We start from the raw sequence: 19868 nt of genomic DNA on the forward strand, positions 1-19868 counted from the left end.
TCCGTGTTGAACGTAAATACCACAAGATGACATGAAATCTCAAGTGTGTGCACCATACATTTTTTGTTCTGCTGCTGCATGCAGCATTCTCATCTTCTTGCTGTCGTTCGAAATTACCACCAGAACTAGTTTTTATAAAAAGACGCACTTGGCAAATGCTGTGGTATGCAATGCGCGCACAAACAAAGGAATCCGAACGACATGTTATTAAAATTGAAGTAATTTTCCCAAGTGGTGTAACGATCCATGCGTTCATTAAGTACTACGGTTCTGGAACTCGAACTCATGAATTGCATTTGCAGAAAATAAATAAAGAGAGGTAAAGAATGCACAAAGCAATCTAATACGCATGTACTTTTCACTTGATTACTTGGTTTGTCTCTCGCACCAACGAAAAATTATTATTCGAGATTTTTCTTTTACTGGTCTATAAAAAACCAATTCATTTCGTCCAGATTGCAGGCTGTCGTTCTCAATTTTATGCATGCACTCTCTCGCATTGAATGTGCGAGCGACTCTCCTTTTTTTCGGTGCGTATTCCAATTTGTATGCTTATAAGATGCCAACCAAATAACAGCAAAGAACTAAAAATGCCAGCCCAGCACGTTATTGTTGTTGGAGATGTGGAGATTTGTGCAATCTGGTGACCGCCCAAACTATTATTTTTCATGTTATATGTGTTATAATACGATGGAATACAAAAAAAAATTCACATGCACAAAACAATCAGACAATGGCAGTTGCCAGATAGCTTGGTACCATTGTCGCGTCGAATGCAAAAATCCATATACGCGCGACCAATACACACGTTCTCTATCTCATACACACAAATACACCGTACGTGCCCCGTTTAGATTGTGACTGAACGGAACGTAGCATCAAAGTGCAGAGAAAAAAAAATCAACAACAACAACAACAACAGAATGCAAAGCACCGAACCAAACAAAACGATACATACACAAACATTTATTTGGCCCGAAGGCGAAATTTCTTATAACATATAGCTAAAAACCATTTAATAACTATGCCTGCGGCATTTTTTCCAAAGTGCGCGCAACAGTCCAAACAAACTGTTACACATAATACACACTCGGCAACGGTCAACAGCAGGTTCGAAGTGATTTAATATAGTGCAATCATGCATTTCGGTGCATCGCACTCAATTTACTTCCACCATGGTATACACAGTCTAATAACGTTCGTTGCGCTTTTAGTTTGCATTCAAATTCTACACTCATCGACATCAACAACAAATCGTCCAAAGAAAAAGCATGCAATCACGTTTCAGATGAAAAAAAAAATTATTAATTTTTCTTCAACTTCGGTTTTCATTTCAAAATGCGTTGATCATCGGAATTTTCCCTTTTTTTGCTCTCTTCATAATGCATTCGACTAAGAAATTAATCGCTTTCCATTTAATTTGTGCATTTAGTCCAATCAAGTAACAAATTCATTCTGTCAATGCCTTCTATTCAACGAAAAATCATTACCTGCACACCAACCAGAAAAAAAAACCGTATTTGCGAAAATAAATTCCGAAAACGCAATGACAGCGCTGCACAATAATAACCAACACCAACGAAAATGGTAAACGAAATTATTGGCGAAAGTAAATACAAATTCGGTGTATTCATTGCCTTTTCAATGCAATCTAGTGAAAGATTTACTGATTGGGATTATATGTGGCTAACGCCACAGAAAACATCATTTTCACAATTATTATGTGTGTGATTTTCTTCGCTTTGGTTGAGTGATAAAATGAAAGAGCGAGAGAGAAAGAGAAAAGAAAGCTTGTCACCGCGAAATTTTGTGCGAATTTATGCACACACGGTTCGAAAGCCGTTGATTATTATGCTGTTGATGCTGCGGCTGCTGCTTATGGTCGTTGCTCTGTTATGGGCTCTCTTTCCATCTTCATCATCACCATCATCATTTTGCTCCTTCAATAAACTGTATTATTACATTAGTATTATTGTTTACGTTTAAGATGTTGATATATGAATGCAGTTCTTGGTGTGTGTTTGCTTTTTGTTGTTGTCGTCGTATTCTCTGCTGTTTGCCAGCTCGTTCCCATTTCGCACGTTGATTATTTTTTTCACGGTTTTTTTTTCTCTTACACCGTTGTGTTGTTGATTTGGCATTATTTAGTGTCACACAGTATGTGAGATTTGTATGCATACATAACAATTTCATTCGCTTTGGCTTTTGTCCCAAGCACGCATATATAGTATTCTCGGATTGCGTTCAAGATTTTGTATATGCGCGCACAGCTATTTATACACATTACGGACCGTTTTTTTCACTTCTTCTGGTGTTTGATTGTCGTGCAGTTTTTCTGCAGTGTTTTAAGAACGTTCACCAAAAAAAAAAAATACACCGAAAGTAATACAATACTCTCTGCACGCCGTGTTATTTATTAAAGAAAGCAAATCATACACACAAACGTATAGCTCAAGCAATGTTTTTCATTCATTGTTAACAACATGTCTTGTTGCACTGCGTGCGGTCGTCATGTCGTTTGTTCGTTTGTTTTGGTTCGGCTTGTGTTCTCTCTCCCTCTCTTTCATTCTCCCTCGCTCGATCTCTCTTCATTCTTCTCATTGCAAGTTCCTTTTTTATGTCTCTTTCACAAATGCACACCGTTCATTGGACCTTCTGTTTTCAATTGCTAGTTAAATGCTAAAACTCTAATAGAACATGACTTTTTCACGTCCGATAACAAACATTTCTATTGAAAATATATATATGCGAAAACAATTCTTCAACACGTAATCACTGGGCCCGCATTTCGGAAAATTGCCTGAAATTTTCTATTTGTAATTCAGCTCCTTCTGTCTGCATGTTTTTCGGTTTCTCTCTCTTCATTCCCAGTGTAATTTATCTTTCTGTCAGCTTAATTTGCTAAGTAAAAACAAAATCACCTTTCGATTCTCTACGAATATATATGAGCAGACGGCAAATTAAGATCCGACAGAAAAAAATAAAAATAAAAAAAGCATTTAATTTCGCGTGCCCAATACATTTCTTGTGTTGTTTGGCCGAAAAAGAAGAATATCAATTTCGGTACACATACTGTAAAAAAGCCGATTTCAAAGATGTGTAGCGTTCATTTTTTCTCTCTCTTAAAAAAAATGAAGATAACACGAAACCAAGAGATTTCTTTCAAATTGCATTTGATTTTTGGCGTTTAAGATTCATAAACATAAATAAAATTGCTCGAATGATTGTGTGCATGTCCATGCACAGAAATGGTATTTTTGTCTGGGGATGCACACGTAGAGAGAGAGAGAGAGAGAGAGAGAGAGAGAGCTGAGTTTGGCTCGCAATTTTATTGATCTACATTCTGTGATGCAAAAACCAACGAGGCAATATTCATAAAGCATTTACCATATTAACGCACCGCGCACCGCACACAAACACAAATTGCTATTTCTGCAAAGCATTTTTCTGGTTGGTGTGCAGGTAATGATTTTTCGAATCAACTGAAATGGTGGATCTTTATGCGACGGCATCCATAAATCTATGCATATATATGTGCACTGATTGTTTCCAAATCAGTTTTAATTTTGTATCCTTCTTTATATTCATTTTTTTCTCCACTCATTGAGACGGTTGCATTTTTCTTAATCGTTCCGCTTGCCATCATCGTTATTATTCCTTTCTATACACATGCTGATGAAGAAGTCTACATGAAAGAATAGAGCCAGGATCACACTAAACGTATGCTTGCGCTTTTTTTCTCGCTCGCTAAATTCATTACATAAAGTAATAAAATTCTAATTATACATTCATAATATTGAGAAATCGCACTATCTTCCACAATGCCCGAAAAACGAATCGTTTAATATCGATATTATACGTTCTACGCATTTCATTCTTTTTTTATACGTTTACTTGCATCTTGCATTGGAATTTTTTGCCTGCGCTCTGCATTTTTTTTTTTTTGCTCTGTTGTTGATGAATTTATTTGTTTCGCTTGAATATCGTTCGATCATTGGGCTCAAGTGTTGCCACACGACGACAACACAGTGATCGTTTTGCACGTGAAAGAATTATTATTCAACAGAGAAAAAAAAAATAACAAAGAAGAATGAAAAAAAAAAGACGATGACGACGACGAAGAGCGAACCAGAAACGAAAATCAAATCAACGCATTGGAATGTTTGTGCTTTCTTAGTGTGTTTGCATGATTTTGCATTCTGCATTTGGTATTCAAATAAAACGGGCTGTAAACTATATCATTAACAATTATATGGGGCTGCTTTTCTTGATATACATTCGAGTGATGAGCCAAGACTCTATTTAAAGCAGCAGTGATTTTTTTTGAAGAGGCGCAAAATACCGAAAACAAAAAGAAAGAATACATATCTTCTTTTTCACTGCTTTGATTTCATTTTGATTTGGAAGATATTCTTCTGTCTTTTTTTGCTGCGCCTGCACTTATGATCATATTTTACGGCCCATTCTCACGTTAGAAAACAAAATTCACATTGCTTTTCTGTGGGCAAGTGTCAAGCATTGTGAAATGAACATTCCTATTTAAAATAATGGATTTTTCTGCTATTTTCATAGATGCAAATCTCTTTCTTCTCTCTCCCCGCTCCCGCTCTCTCTCTCTCTTTCTCTCAATATGAAATTTTTCTCGTGCTATTTTCATTTCGGAACACTTTGTATGTACAAACGGCGAAAAATGTAATGATTCAATTGAAATTCCTGCTAAGTACTAAAAACAGACAAAAAGAAAATCTGCGTTCGCTTGGCTGATTTATTCGGCGGAAAACGCAAATATAAAGTGTATATACTTTGTGCCGTGGATTTCACGAATCTAACCAAACAAAATGCGAACGCAAAAAAAGACGCATTCGAATCCAGAGCAAGCGAGAGCGAGAGCTAAATATTTGTGTGTGCTTGCAATCTGTGACCAAATGAATCATTGTCGGGCATGTGTGCGAATCACAAAACTGGATAAACATTTCTGGAGTACGATGAGCATGTTGATGATGATGAAGAGAATTGCACATTTTGAAACTGAACTGTTGTTCTTGTCGATGCTGCTGTTGTTGTTGCTGATGATCATTGAAATAAAATGAAAAAGAAAATAAAACCACTTCTGACAGAATAAAGTCACTTTGAGCATAAAATCACCATTCGAATTGGATTCCCGTGCGGCTACAGTGTCTCTGAATATGAAATAACTAAAAAAGACGACACGATAATGATGACGAAAATGCGCGTACATACGAGAAGACAGATAGAGAACGAGATAGAGAAAGAGTGAAAACTACAGAAATACCAGCCTAAGAAGAAGAGGTATACACCGTCAGATCGGCTAGAAAGAGTCATCGTGTGTAATTTGTAAATGTATCGAGAATGGAAAATGTGTGTATTAATATATATGTGTGTAATGTACAATGGAGCGAGCAAGAGTCCAGCATGGTATCGGTAAACGACGATGCGATTGGAATTTTTGTCGAATGCAACGAACGCATTTTATATATATTGAGAATACACTTAGTTAGAAGAGACATAACAGATGAGCAGGTGGTACAAGAATTGGATAAAATTTATGTGCACCGCACATAACTGAATTATTTCTTCGTTGCATTTATGTTGAGTAGGTTTTTGTTGTGCCTTAGCTTTGATCGTCTTTCTTTTTCCATCTCTCGTTGTCGCTAGCGCTCTCACACTACGACGCCATTCTGCATTGTGTATCCGTGTGCGAGTGTATTTACCATTTAATACTTCTTGCATTACATCGTAATGCAGTTTTTGCTGCGATTCGTTCTCTATCTCTGAATGTCTTTGGCCATTTAGTCGGCTTTGTGTCTAATCCATTTGCGGGCCAAACAAAGCACACTACCATGAAATCGGTCAATTGTAATTGTTTGACCCTTACTTATACAGCACCCATCATCCTGATCATCCATGATCTTCAAGCCAAAATTTCCCAAAAAATGCACACACACACATTTGGTAGCTTCCGAATGGAATTCAGAGTAGCACGTTCTTATTCTCCATTCAACATTCGGTTATTAGACAACACGATATAAAGTATCAAATTCCATGCACATTATGAGTGTATAGATTTTCAACGGTAGCGTTCAAAAAAGAAAAAATAGAGAGAAAGAGAGAAAAGTATCCTATGTACACACATTTATGAATGTACCTTTTGCGCCCATTAACATTCGTGAACATAGAAACATCCTATATTTATTGAAAAAACATCATGAAAAAATAAAAAAATGTGTGTTTTTACGTCAGTCGATCATCAGCCGGTGTGTGTGTGTGTATGGATGAACGGAAAGGAAAATGAGCCGAACCAAATACTTATCCAATATTAACAGTCAATAATGCATATTTGAACTCTAATTTTCTAAAAATAAATGTCAAATACTTCCGGCCCTTATTCCGTGTATCACAGATACATACTGTCATTGGAAGGTTGAAACTATTTGCTTCGGGTGAAATTATGTGTGTATATGAAAATGGCTTCACATCTTTAGTTACAAGCTATAACTATTTAACTTATGACCGTCATCGAAAAGAGCGAAAAAAACATTCGAAACATTTTAATGAACATATTTACTCATTGTACTTTAAAAAAGCATTTCAATACAGAAAATTCACATGCACACCTCGCCTCACAGAAGGATACTTTTAACAAAACCACGGACAATCAGTTCCATTGAAATAAAAATGAGCACATCATTTTCAGTTGAAAATCGTTTGCCGAAAACCTTCTCTCCACAATGTATATCCACAATACAAAATGATGAAGAAGCTCATGTAATGAAAACGTTCCGCACACAACTAATAGTGTCAAATTTGAAACAGTTTTGCGGTTTATGCCGGCGCAAAATACAAAGTGTAAAAATCGTTACGTTTATTTTAATTTGATGTGGTTTACGAATGAAAGAAGAAAAAAACACATCTCTTTGCGCGCAACGTTCAAGTTTGCGTTTTCGACGAAAATTCAATTTGAAAACCAGCCCCGTTATTTTGCTTATTTTTAGTACATTGATAATATTCATTATTCCTCTGCATTTCGTTGATTCATCATCTGCATACACGGCTGTGGATGTCTGCAGTGGCATTTCATTTGGATCGTTCTCACACAGCTGAATTTCGGTAGAAAAAAAATAAGTCATGTGAGGTCATGAACTATTGAATAACCGACCGATTTCCGAACGGAAAGCAACAAATCTTGAAACCAGTCGAATACTTATTTCGAGGAACCCCAATTTTTTGTTCTTCTTCGGCTCTTTTTTTGGCAACGTCTTAAAACACTTTTCATGCTGTGCGATTTTTGGCTTAATCGCTGGCAAATATTTGGTGTTTTATTTGAAAATAAATATGATAACTTGTTTAAGACTCTAAAATAAAGAAGAAATAAAGTCCGTTTTGTCGGTTTGAATACTGATCTGTCATGCTGTGCGGAGATGGAAGAGCGCCAGTTCCCTAAGCGGCGACAAAAATTCAACACGAATGCATTGAACATTTTCTAAGAAGATGATTGACGAATGGAATACCAAGTTAAAAGGAGGAAAAAACACACACATATACTGAATGCATATGATTTTTCAATGTTCATCGTGGTTAAGACGAGAAGAAGAAGAAATTGGTTGTGTGTCTGTGTCGACAAAATCGCATCTGTCGCGCGCGCCTCTACATACATTTCGTGAATACACAACAACGGATTACTTACAAACAAAATATGATTATTTTTTTGTAAATGATTATGCGAACTTGGTTTTACTTTCGATTTGTCGACGTCGCGATTTTTTGGGGGGAGCGATTCCTTCTTGGTCGTGTGAATGTGTCTTATAAAATTTAATCTTTGCATTTTTTTCTGTCCGACCTGTGAGAGTCATTGTATACAGCCATTAGTTCGATATCTACTAATATTTGTGGTTATAATAGGCGCATATGTGCCTTTAGTTCATCGCACATTAATCCGAGGTAATAATGAGATAAGTCCAAAAATGAAAGGGAAATGAAACGGCAGCCGGGTAGCGATTTCGGCCAAGAAATCATCATAGAAAATAAAAATACATACATAAACAAAAAAAAAGAGGATGAACGTCGAAAAATCATTCCCAAAAGATCTATAATCAAAATTCAACGGAACAGCACCACATAGGCAAACATTACCAACACGTCCCGTAACACATATGCTGCTATCGGTCACGCATTTTCTTGTTGTCTGCCATTTCTTCTTCGTTTCATTTGATTTGGTCCTGTATTTGTTCCAAACAAAACATTTAGTTCCTTGTTCCGCTCGTTCTTTTTATTGAGTATACATTTCTCTCTCTTGTCGACCGACAAAATTTATATGTATATCGAAATCTATTCACTTTTCATTTCATTTCTCTTCCTTTTTTTGATATGTCGGATTTCATTTTCTTTGTGCCCAGTACCAAAAATACATCGACGAATTCCGACTTAATATTCCAATACACATATGCGATATGAATCGAACAACCAATTGAATTGAATAACCAAAATGGATTTCTATTTGGATATTGAAATAATTGTTTTCTAATACGACATATACAAATGCGAAGTAAAATCCATAGACACAAAATATTGGGAAACACTTGAATTCTATTTTGACAAATTCTCGTTGCAGCCAGGGGTTCGTCGAAAATTGATTGACAGCATAAAAAGTCATTTTTGTCAAATTGGTGTACACCACGAGTACATTGTGTAAAATGTATCGCAGGCGAGTGTCTTAATGACGCATATCCATTGGAAAGGTTAAAACACTTATTCACCAAATTTATTACAAACAACCATCTGCATATTGTTTGCACTCACCAATATTAAGGGTATCATAAAATTGAGTAGTACATGCATACAAATTGCGCTATGACTGTGAATCGATGGGGTTGACAGAAATTAATTTAAAGTGGTTCATATATAATTGGTACTTCAAATCACTTCTTGTTTGTAAATGTTTCGTAAAGACTTCTGTTTGTTATTGATGACGGCGCAAAACATAAAAGAGAACAAACACCCTTCTTCAGTCATAACAAGAATGGGCCACATTCAACAAAGTCATAAATACTGAATATTTAAGAAATGAGCTCATGCTGAAGAAGAAATTCGTCACTAACATATGCAGAAATTCGCGTGGCAATTGACAAACCATCTTAGCACAATTTTATTGTAGTTCAACAATTTCACCGTTAAAACGCATTCATCATTCGATTTTAATTTACACAAATGCACTTTTATGGTTTTATTCATTTTAATGAAATTCCAGAAATTCTTCTCATAATGAAATTGAAGATGAGAAACATTCCCACATCAGACAATAAATTTCGGTCGTGGATCATATACTACGGATGATATAGTAATGAAAAGAGAATGTGAAATTGAATCCCCCGAAATTCTCCGTAATCAGGAAACTATGACGAAAAAAAAAAAAACAAACACCACGCCACACTGAAATGAGTGTGAGTGTGAGAAATGCGCCTTGAATAAATGAAATTCAAATATAGAAAAAAAATGGTAATAATCCGAATAATTATTTGGTAAACGATTTTTTTTTCTTTCAAGCGTATTGACTGCGCTTGAACGGAAAAAGCGTTGGGTGTACGTATGCTGTCGTGCATATTAAAATGATTCGTCTAAACGAACATAAGAGAAAAAATGAGTATCACATCGGTTGCCACTTTGGTTTTAAACGGCTCGCGCGCGCCTATATTTTTTTCAGTATGTATAAGAGATTAATAGCAATGACACTACAGTCTTTGGGGAAGCACAGTTCAGTATATGTTAAGAAATGTGTACAAGTTTGAAAATTGAAATTTATTTACTTTGGCTTCGGTATGTTCGAGTTGTTGTTGTGTCGAGATGCTTGTTTAACACATGCTTCATGCCAACAACTACCCGAAAAAAATGACACTAGATTACCATTTTATTAAGCTCCTGTTAATATATTCCATAATTTTGGTTATTCATTCAAATAATATGATTCGACGATCATATGAAATGTGATTGTTTGAATGGCCGCAAATTTGGGAGGTAGTTTTAACACTCGTTGTTGTCCCTTATTGAATACAAAATAATGAGTCAATGACAATGTTTAATCGGTATGTTTTCGTTTTGTTTCATTACAGGCCGACGACGACATATGGGCACGCGGCTTCATAAAATAGCAATTTTTATACCAATATTTGTATTATTCACATTAGCCGGTGTATCAGGTAAGTTAAATGTCATACTTTTTTTCACGTTTTTATTTGATCTTTTTACATTCAAAAATCTATCGGTTTCAATTCAAATGTCAACAATAGCAGACGACTCTTCTTTTTGATAAGAAATATATTGAAAGAACTATAGAAATTTGTACATTAGTTGCTGCACGTTTTTCGATTGTCAACCGCAAATGCTAGACATGTTGCGGTTGATGGTTGTGTGTAAAGCGTATATTGAGTGACCGCAGTGCAGCGGATGGAAAAAATATAGTAAATATTGGCGCACCTGATGCCAATACGCGACAAATGTCAATGGTCGTACCCATGCATCTCGGATTTGAAGACAAAGTATGTTATGCTCTTCTTATAAAAAAAGAGAAGCAAACGCAAACAAAATTCAACCATTATTTGGTGCATCATAATCATAGAAAACCGGAATGCTAAAAACCCACACGAAATCGTTCTAAATATTTTCACTTGCAAATCACGCACGTGTGCATCGTTCGATTCAACACGCACATCTGCTGCAACATCTTTTTTCCAACATCGCCTTCATCACATATCTTTGTCCGTGCATCGATTGAATGGTTCAAAGAACCGAAAATTAAATGCACGCTTCGATTTTTGTTGTTGTTGTCGGCTTTTAAGAATAGCTCATATTATTTCTTTCTGTCTGACTATAATTATGCAGTCAAAAAATGGTAGATTCATAATAATTTCGATGCTCAACATTCAGTAGTCAATCGAATATGTAAATTTTTCAAATTACTATTTACAAAATTATTACAGAGTCTTTGTGTCTTCTCAAAGAGAATGGCTGTTGTTTATTATTAAATTAGAACCGCGCCTATAATGGCGCGGCAGCAACATTGTTAAACATTGATCTTTTGCACTGCGATCACTTTCAAAGCCACAATTGAGAAGAGAAACAAAATTAAATGTGCATGTATGACGCCAATTTGTAAATTACACTGACCCTCGTTATTTGCAACTCTAGTACTAATCATTAAAAACGAATTCTTATTATGGCTGCACGTGTTGTGCATCACAATTTAGCTCTTGTGACAAAATTTTATACATTTGTTTTCTTTTTTTCGTTAAAATACTTCAATAGCTTCAGTGAATGGCGTATGTGTTGAGGTTCAAGAGACATACACTTTTTGAGGCAGTGCCACAAAGGAAACGCACTTCAACAAATATAAAAGAAGTCATCCTTTTTGTTGTCCACTCATAAATGTGCATTGAGTGTAAAATAAAAGAAATCGTCATATTGACCCTCGACTGGCGACTATCGGCCGGCTCAATTTGTTTCGAAATAAGTTTTTATGCAAATTTCTTGCAATGAAACGTGCCAACTTCCATTTCAATGAACACAAATGAATCATCGCATCCACCAAAAGAAAAAAATGTTCAATTTGCCGCACAGACAGTCACAAACAACGATGACAATTAGCTCACCGTGGAATGTTCAAATTCGATGTGATTGATTGATTGTCATTGGTGCGGTGTAACTTCTCTTCCACGTCATAAAAAATGTCTCCCTGTTTGTCGATTCTCTTAGTTATTTTGGTTAATTGGTTAGTAGCATGTGGCAAATTTGAAATGTTTTAGTATTCGATTGATAAATGTTTTCCGACTGTCAAAAATGCCGTAAACACACAAAGGATGATGATCGAAGGGGAATATGAGAGCGAAAAATGATCACAACGACCGAAAATTTGGTTCACTATGGTCACGTTGTGCTTAAGGGCTCCACGGCTTTTCATTCACAAAAAAAAAATGTGTTACAAGCAAAGGAGCAGCAATAACATGATTTTTCGTGCACGTCACTCTAGCCCGACAATGTAAGAGAGCAAAATAAAGAACAATATTTGTTCATTCACACACTGGATTCAGACGACGCCCGAAGACGATATGCATTTTTATCAAAGAAAAAAAATGTTTCATGCTTAAAGTTCCATTCATGAAATCACGTTAACGGAAGCCGCGAAAATACGGCACATTTAAACGTTCACATTTTTTTCATTGTTTTGGGCGAAAAATGGGCCAATGATTGAAAGTGTGATACACTTCCTCTTGTTTCTCCTGGTTATGGGTTGCGTTCCACATTCAATTTCATCAATAAAATGCGACAAATTCAGTTGACTATAATTAAACGAATTGCAATGTGTAGCAACGATTTTTGTTTTTGCAACACATTCAATTGACGTGCATCGCAGCATGTGTGTCGCTTGCATGCAATTTTTAATTCGATACCAAGTGATTTCGTGAGTTCTAATTTCGGATTCGATTTTGTAGTGAAAACACGATGTTTCATCAATTTATTTATATTTTTGCAGTCCCAATAACATATTTCCTAATGGAATTTGTAGCTGCCTGGTACGATTTTGTATTTAATTTTAAAACACAAATCGATCGTCCTAATTTCAAGTTGTTTGCATACAATTTATTTTCTGTAATCAACTGAATTGATTTATTTAAAGCGATTTAAACATTTAATTTCATGTTATGCATTTTTCATTCGAATTTGATCGATTTGGTCGAAAAGTCGAATGCAAATCAAGATGTCTTTGTTTGAAACATTTTTTTGTATATCTTGTTTGGACAAACTTTACTGACAACTTTAAGTAGCATATATAAAATAACTTTGCCGAAGAATTTGCGATGATTAAAATAATTTTTACTGTTGATTTCAATCATCATTGAGCACCGTACAAAAAACTGTCATAAAATGTGAAATAAAACGTTTACTCACACGGAAAAAGACGTCGGTAGCGAAGAGATCGTGAACCCTTGGCATTCGTGACGAACGCAATCAACTGAAAATAACTACAGATATACATACGAAGAGTAATTAAATTGTCCTTGAACTTATACTAAAATCAAATTGGCTTGTGAATTCGAATCACCAGTCGACATGCTATAGCTATGGTTTTAAAGTACTTTTTTTTCAATGAATTTATATATATATGCGATGATGATAGTGAAATGCATTCACAATACTCGAGGGATAGAAGGAAAGAGCGAGAAAAAGAAAAATTGTCGTTACTGTATCAAAGGGTGAATTGCAAAATTCAGTTAAAGAATTTTACAAACAAAACTAAAAAAACGATAAATAATCATCTCGTTGAAACATATGTATTATGTGCTTAATGAATGCAATGAACACACATTAAAACGTAATAAAAAAAACCGAATAATAAACTTCAATCTTCGAATCAAAGTTGTAGGCAGAACAGATGTTGTGAATGTGTGTAAAAACCAGCGTTCAAAATACGATCTTGATTTCCATTCTTCACTCTTGTGTATGCAATTGTAAATGTGTGCAAAGTATTAGTGTGGTTTCATTCACTTTATTATTTGATTTGAGATGGATTCCTTTTTCTTAGTCTATCTGTGTGTTTGTATGATTTGACAACAATAATTGAATAATTTTCCATCAATCATTTTCTTGAACACGCGTCCAACCAAACCAAATATGGTGTTGGATTCAGCATATCTCTCAAGAGATGCAATAAGTCTTTTAAATTAACCAAACAGAATGGAAATGGCTTGCAGTGCGCCACATGCCAATTCTTGTTTTCAGCACATTATGTGAATAATGTATGATGGCGAGTAGAAACACACACTGGTTTTCAAACACAACATAAAAATGTTGAAATTGATTTGCGATGCTTCGCGCTCTCTCGGTTGTTGCCCTAATATGGATGTTAAATACCGTATACATTCTTTGCACAGCATGACGACCAATATGATGTTGTTTCTTTTGCTGTTGATGATGATAAGTGATAATAAGTAAATATCCGAATTGCAACACACTCACACACACACACACACACAGCTTTATATCGGCCTTGATTACGACAAAACATCGATAAAGTTCGCATATGACAAAGTGTTCGCATTCTCTTGCCCGAGGTTCAATGCATCGGTTTTAATTGTTGAAAAAAGGTCAAGCGAGCAAAGAAATCAAGATATAACCACAATTGAAACAAAACAAACAAGCACACATACACATACAAGACATAGACTATTTCCATGATGTGAACCATTCAAAGACCGCTTTAATGGCGACTCAAAGCAATGATTAAGTGTACACTTGCTTCGCGCTCACAGCATTAAAATGCGAATAAGAAATTACTTTGATTCATATAATTTTTCAATGTGTGTATTTGTGTTTATGTGAGTGTGTCTGTGCATGTGCAACGCGCCAGCGAGCGAACGAACGAACGAGCACGCTCATCAAGTTTATGTCGTGCAATATCATTACGGCCCCGTTTACTGGGTACTAAGCTGGATGAAAATCATTTCGGAATCAACTTGATTCTGCCGATGCTATATTACTTTATTATTCTACTTAGTAAATGTTAATGTTTTTCAACCATTCTATGTACAAATTACTACGACGATGGCGCGCGCGCACACACATGCCATGTACACATCGTCATCTTTGGAACAAACAAACGAATGAACGAACTAGAAAAAAAAAAATGGTAGCACAATGTGGGAGCTGCCGTTCGATGCGTTTGCCGCTATGCAAAGCATAAGATCAAAAACATTGTTAGTTTATACTGTTGCCTCTTTTTTTTTAAGTTTAAATGCAGCGCATTGGATTCTATTTCTCGTAGCGCTTGGCGTTTTCTTTTCATTCTCTCTCGGTTTGTACGCTTCAGTTATTTAGTTCGCGCGAACAAATGAGCGAACGAACGGCAAGTGTATTAATTTACCGGCATTCACTACGATTGATTCTACTTGGATGTACGATTTAATTACGCTTGCCTCACATTCGTTTAACGAAAATAATAATCATTATATGGTTTCTCAAAACAAAAGAACTTTACAATGAACGATGCAAATGCGCGCGCACTTGCTTGGTAGAACCTTTTTCTTTTTTTTTTTTGTTCAATCTAATGCATGTTGAAATGTTGATTTTCGATTTGAGTAAATGACATTTATCGAAAAATGTCGTTGGTTTTTGATGACTGTGTCAATTTTCATTCACACACACATAATGGCCCTTTTAATGGATTAGAAAATTAAACAAATGCACTCATGATCGATATCTAAACCCATTAAACTAAACTGTTTCAAGATATGCGAATTCATGCTGCGCCGGAGGGCATATGTTTATTGTACAACAGTGTTGCGTTTCACTTTAACATCGCATTCATATTTTGTTGAACTTTCTATTGCACAAATTAAACGAAAGTCATCATTTTTGCTATCGCATTAAAGTACATTAATTATACCAAGAAAACCATCGCAAAAATGACATTTTACTCTATTACATTCCAGCTTTAATTGTGTGTTGGTCAATACAATGGTCAAGAATCACGACACACACACACACATTCAAACAATGACAAAAACAAACAAAAAAATAATAAAATAAAAGTCGATTTGGATGGAATAAAAACAGAGCAACAGCAACCGCAACAGCAACAAAACTCATAATAATTATTATGTGCTTTTTTCTCTTGCATTCGCATTTGAAGAGCGGATGTTCGTCAACATGACAAAAGCAACAAGATAAATGAATACGAAAAACTAATAAATACACAGAAAAATATTAAATGATTTTCATCTTCTTTCAGAGAAAAAAAAAGAGAGAAACGCAAATAAATGATATTTCAAGTTGATGTTCAAGTACTTTGATTATATTGTAAATTTGATGTCACTTTCATGCTTATGACCAATCATTTTTCATACAAGTGAAACAGAGGGACGGAAAGGGGGAGAACACACAACGATTATGTTGAAGTGTTAGAACATTTCCGCATTTTTGTAAGACAAGTGCGAATAACAAAGTTTTTGGCGATGATAAATCGTCTCATTTATGATAAATCGATGTAAACTGACTCGATAGTTTTCGAAGTTCATTTCATTTTTCCTAAGAAAAAAATTTCCCCCTGTTGAGCATTAGTTAACCGAAACACCGTATTTTTTACTTCGTTGATCTCCTTTTTCTTAATGAGCATAGAATCAACACCTCAAATCTTGGGTAATTTTTTTTTTTTGCAAAATTACTCAATCGCAAGCTTAAGCAAAATGAGTTAATTTGAGTTGTATTTCAATTTCATATGGTTGGAACTTTAATTTAATCATCTCAACACCCAGTTAAGATATGCACAATGACTTAATTTTATAGCGTTAAACAATCATTCTCGTTTATAATGTTCAACTCACCAAAGAGATTGCGATTGCGAATAATTAGACGAATTTACAAAGAATTTTCGCTTTTAAAACCAAGCAAAGAAATTTAGATTTCAATCGTTTCTAATACCCTGTGTTTGTTTGGTTAAATTTTGTGCTGGTCACATGCATCGTATTTAGCAAGTAAATATCACCAGAAAAGTTGAATCGATTTGATTCAAAATGTTGTCATTTGGTCGTTTATTGTTTGCACCAGCGTTGGCGATAAGTCGATTTTTACGTAATTGTTCACACACTGCAAATAGATATAACACGTTGTTTATTCACATTCAACGTAATTAAATTCGGCAAACAATCCATGGTATTATATAAACCAGAGACACAATCATGTTCATTGTAATTTCGGTTGAAAACAAATTTAAGCGACTTTAATAAGCAAAAAAACGAGTGTTTTCGAGGTGAATATGGGTGACCCCAAAAAAGAAGAGTGTGCGTGTTTTTATTGTTGTTGTTGCTCTAATCGGCATGTTCGAAATCTAATCCGAATCAGCACAGAAGGAAACAACTGTTTTTGTTGTAGTTTTTGGGAACAAAAATTTAAAGGTGTTGAACCCACAAAGACACAAATGGTTGTCTTCCGACAAAATTCTTCTAACCAAAATGGCACACATATTCGTGTTTTGTGGCAATCACACATGGTATACGGCAGCAAACGCTCAACATCACATAAGTTACAAAAATGTACACACGCCACACGCGTTTGAAGAAAAACCATGATTTCAAAAATGCAAATTAGCCTAATTAATTTGAATAGGAAAAGAGACGATGTGAAGAAAAACAACAACAACTACACAAACAGCATACGGCAAAAGTAAAGAAAATAAAAGTTGCATAAAATAGACTAGACATGAGGAATTGTACACGCGTGCATTAATTATTATTTGAAACGAAACTAGCGTTAGCTGAGCAGGCACAATGTTTTCAAGTTGTTAATTGAATGTGTATTTCTTTTTCGGGTGCTCAAGCGAACAACTTTCGCAAAACTGCCAAAAAAACACACACACCGGTGAGTTGAAACAATGGAAGAAAGGTCAATAAATAAAATGGTACGCGCAAAGTGAGAGTGAAGCAAAAAAAAAAACATTTCGATGAAATTCAATGATAAGAGTTAATGGTATTGCAGAAAATGATCCACCTTTCCACCATGCTTCGGTAACGCTAAAGTCTATTGAATTTATGTCAGTGCGATGAAGCCTCGAGCTTCCCGTTACTTCGCCAAATTTAGAATGATTTATTTATGACTATTTTTAACCGAATCGAAACCGTTCAACTCACTCAATTTCACTTGTTGTCAGACGGAGTTTAAACTTATGCAAAGTGCAACGCTTTTATTTTATGGTCGAATAAAAAGAAATGTGCAAACACTAAAAGAAAATCCGATTGCATCGCCCGTTTTAAAACGAAGCACAATGAGCACATTATTTCTCACTTCATTTCTAAGTTCCATCAAATCCACTTCCCATTGCGCAAATCATAATTAAACCGACTTGATGGGAATTAGTATTTAAATAAAAACAACAACAACATAGCATGTGCACTAGAAAAATAATGCCGTCATTTCAAATACGCAGAATTCACATTTTACAATGTCAAAAACACATCACACGAAATGAAGTCTGAATGGTGGCGGTTTAGCTTGCATGATATGTGTGATTGCCATTGTGGATAATTTATGGCCATTTTTCCGGCATCGTTATTGTTCTTAGGTCCATGTCATATCATAATTTTATAAATGAAATATTTTTATGATTACGAAGGAATTGCTTATAATGCAAGTAACAACAACAACGACAAAAATTGTTTATCAGCGTCGTCGTGTGCAAAGAAGCCATTTCAAATTTTTCTCTGTCTGTTTTGCACACAACTTGTTTTTTCTGCAATATTCGTTCGAAGATAGATTTAACCGAATGTGAACTGTTACCAAAATAAAGACACAAATATCGCATTTTATTCCATTTGGCGGTTGTCGTTATTTTATAAATTATATTTTATTACATATTCAATGTTTCAATTAATACATCCATTTTCCATTTTGAGTTACGTTTAGTTATTGTCCTCACTCAATATTCCGCCGGCAAAAAAAAACACACACATACACACTCACATGAATTTTGATACATGCACGCGACATACGTGTATACAAAACGAATAACGAAACAAACAATCAAGCATGGTTTATACGCATTTTTACTTCGTTTTGCATTATTACCGCATTAAATATTTGAATAAATCACTAGCTTTTTTTCGTACATAACTAACGAATGCATTATTTTGTTTGTGTTACGATTTATCAGATACCAATGCTAAATGTAACGTATAGTCTTCCTTTCACAGTCTTTTGTCCAAAGTAACCAAATGGTTTGCAGGTCGCGTGATTCGTTCATTTTTTCTTAATCAAATTCAAGAAGTTATTAGGAAATTCCTTAAAGCTTGGTGGTTTCAAATCAACAATCCAAATTTTCCCAGACGAAAAGTAGAACAACAATTTTTTTTATTCCGCCGAAAATAAAAGCAAGCAGCAAAATTTAATAAGCCCACATATGGAAATGTTTGGTTTGATTTGACGATAGCAAGAAGAGAAGACGAACGTCTGTACATGAGAAAGAATTTTATATTTTGCTTTTGATCCTTTTGCATATATGCGACACTGTTTGGATTGGCCCGGAATGTCATTGTGCGGTTACAAATGAAATAATTTATTATTCAAATCATATGTCATTTTTGATTGGGAAGCCGATCGCTCAAGCCATAATCGTGTGTTTCAACATTTCTTTTTTTTTATCCAAGTGTGTCTTTCCATACCAAAGGAAACTTGATTCTGAACAATGGGGTTTTGGACTTTTTTCCTTCGTGCACATTCATTCAGTTATTTGTTTGTCTTATTCGCTTTCTTGTTGCAGCGGCAAACTATCTTTAATTAACTTGTCGATTGGTGGCAATCGTAATCCGACGAAGACGTAAATTTTTTTATTGCTCAACATTTTCAACAATAATTTAAGGTTTCTAATTAGCAAAATGATTATGTTTAAAAGAATATTTCGAACGGTACATCATTTTACCGCCTCCGCTGATCGCAATTATTCCGACGTTTTAATGCCATTTTTATTGTCTATTATTATTTTTAAATAGCAGCAGGTCGAATCGTAGAGTGTGAGACACACTTAATTTCACTCCTTGGTTTCCATTTGATATTTTAAAAAAACACTCATACTAAGAAGCAAAAGCCTTGAATTTTTGGGGGGTCTTTTTTCTTCATTTAACACATTTTATGTGTTTTTTTTGCGACGTCAACGAATAGAATCGATAGACTAAATAAGCATACTTTTTTGTGTTCCGTTTCAAATAAATAGAAAATGTTAATGGAAAAAGTCGTAAAACCCGACGAAATCGATTGTAGACGGAACGGACAGTATCAAATTTCAAATAAACAAATAAACAAACAAACAAAACAAT

At 35.0% G+C, this 19868-nt stretch overlaps 1 protein-coding gene across 2 annotated transcripts in view; it reads left to right on the top strand.

Moving 5' to 3' along the window:
• Window positions 1–19868, top strand: part of LOC116342894 (protein spitz-like) — a 77160-nt gene that overhangs the window by 25375 nt on the left and 31917 nt on the right. For both annotated transcript variants that reach the window (XM_031770689.1, XM_031770690.1), the window contains exon 3: window positions 10125–10211. In XM_031770689.1, coding sequence (XP_031626549.1) covers window positions 10125–10211 — 87 coding nt within the window. The remainder of the gene's footprint in view (window positions 1–10124; window positions 10212–19868) is intronic.

The sequence above is a fragment of the Contarinia nasturtii genome, unplaced genomic scaffold (genome assembly GCF_009176525.2).
Source record: "Contarinia nasturtii isolate CC-2019 unplaced genomic scaffold, AAFC_CNas_1.1 Cnas_scaffold_928, whole genome shotgun sequence".
NCBI classification, from domain to species: Eukaryota; Metazoa; Arthropoda; class Insecta; order Diptera; family Cecidomyiidae; genus Contarinia; species Contarinia nasturtii.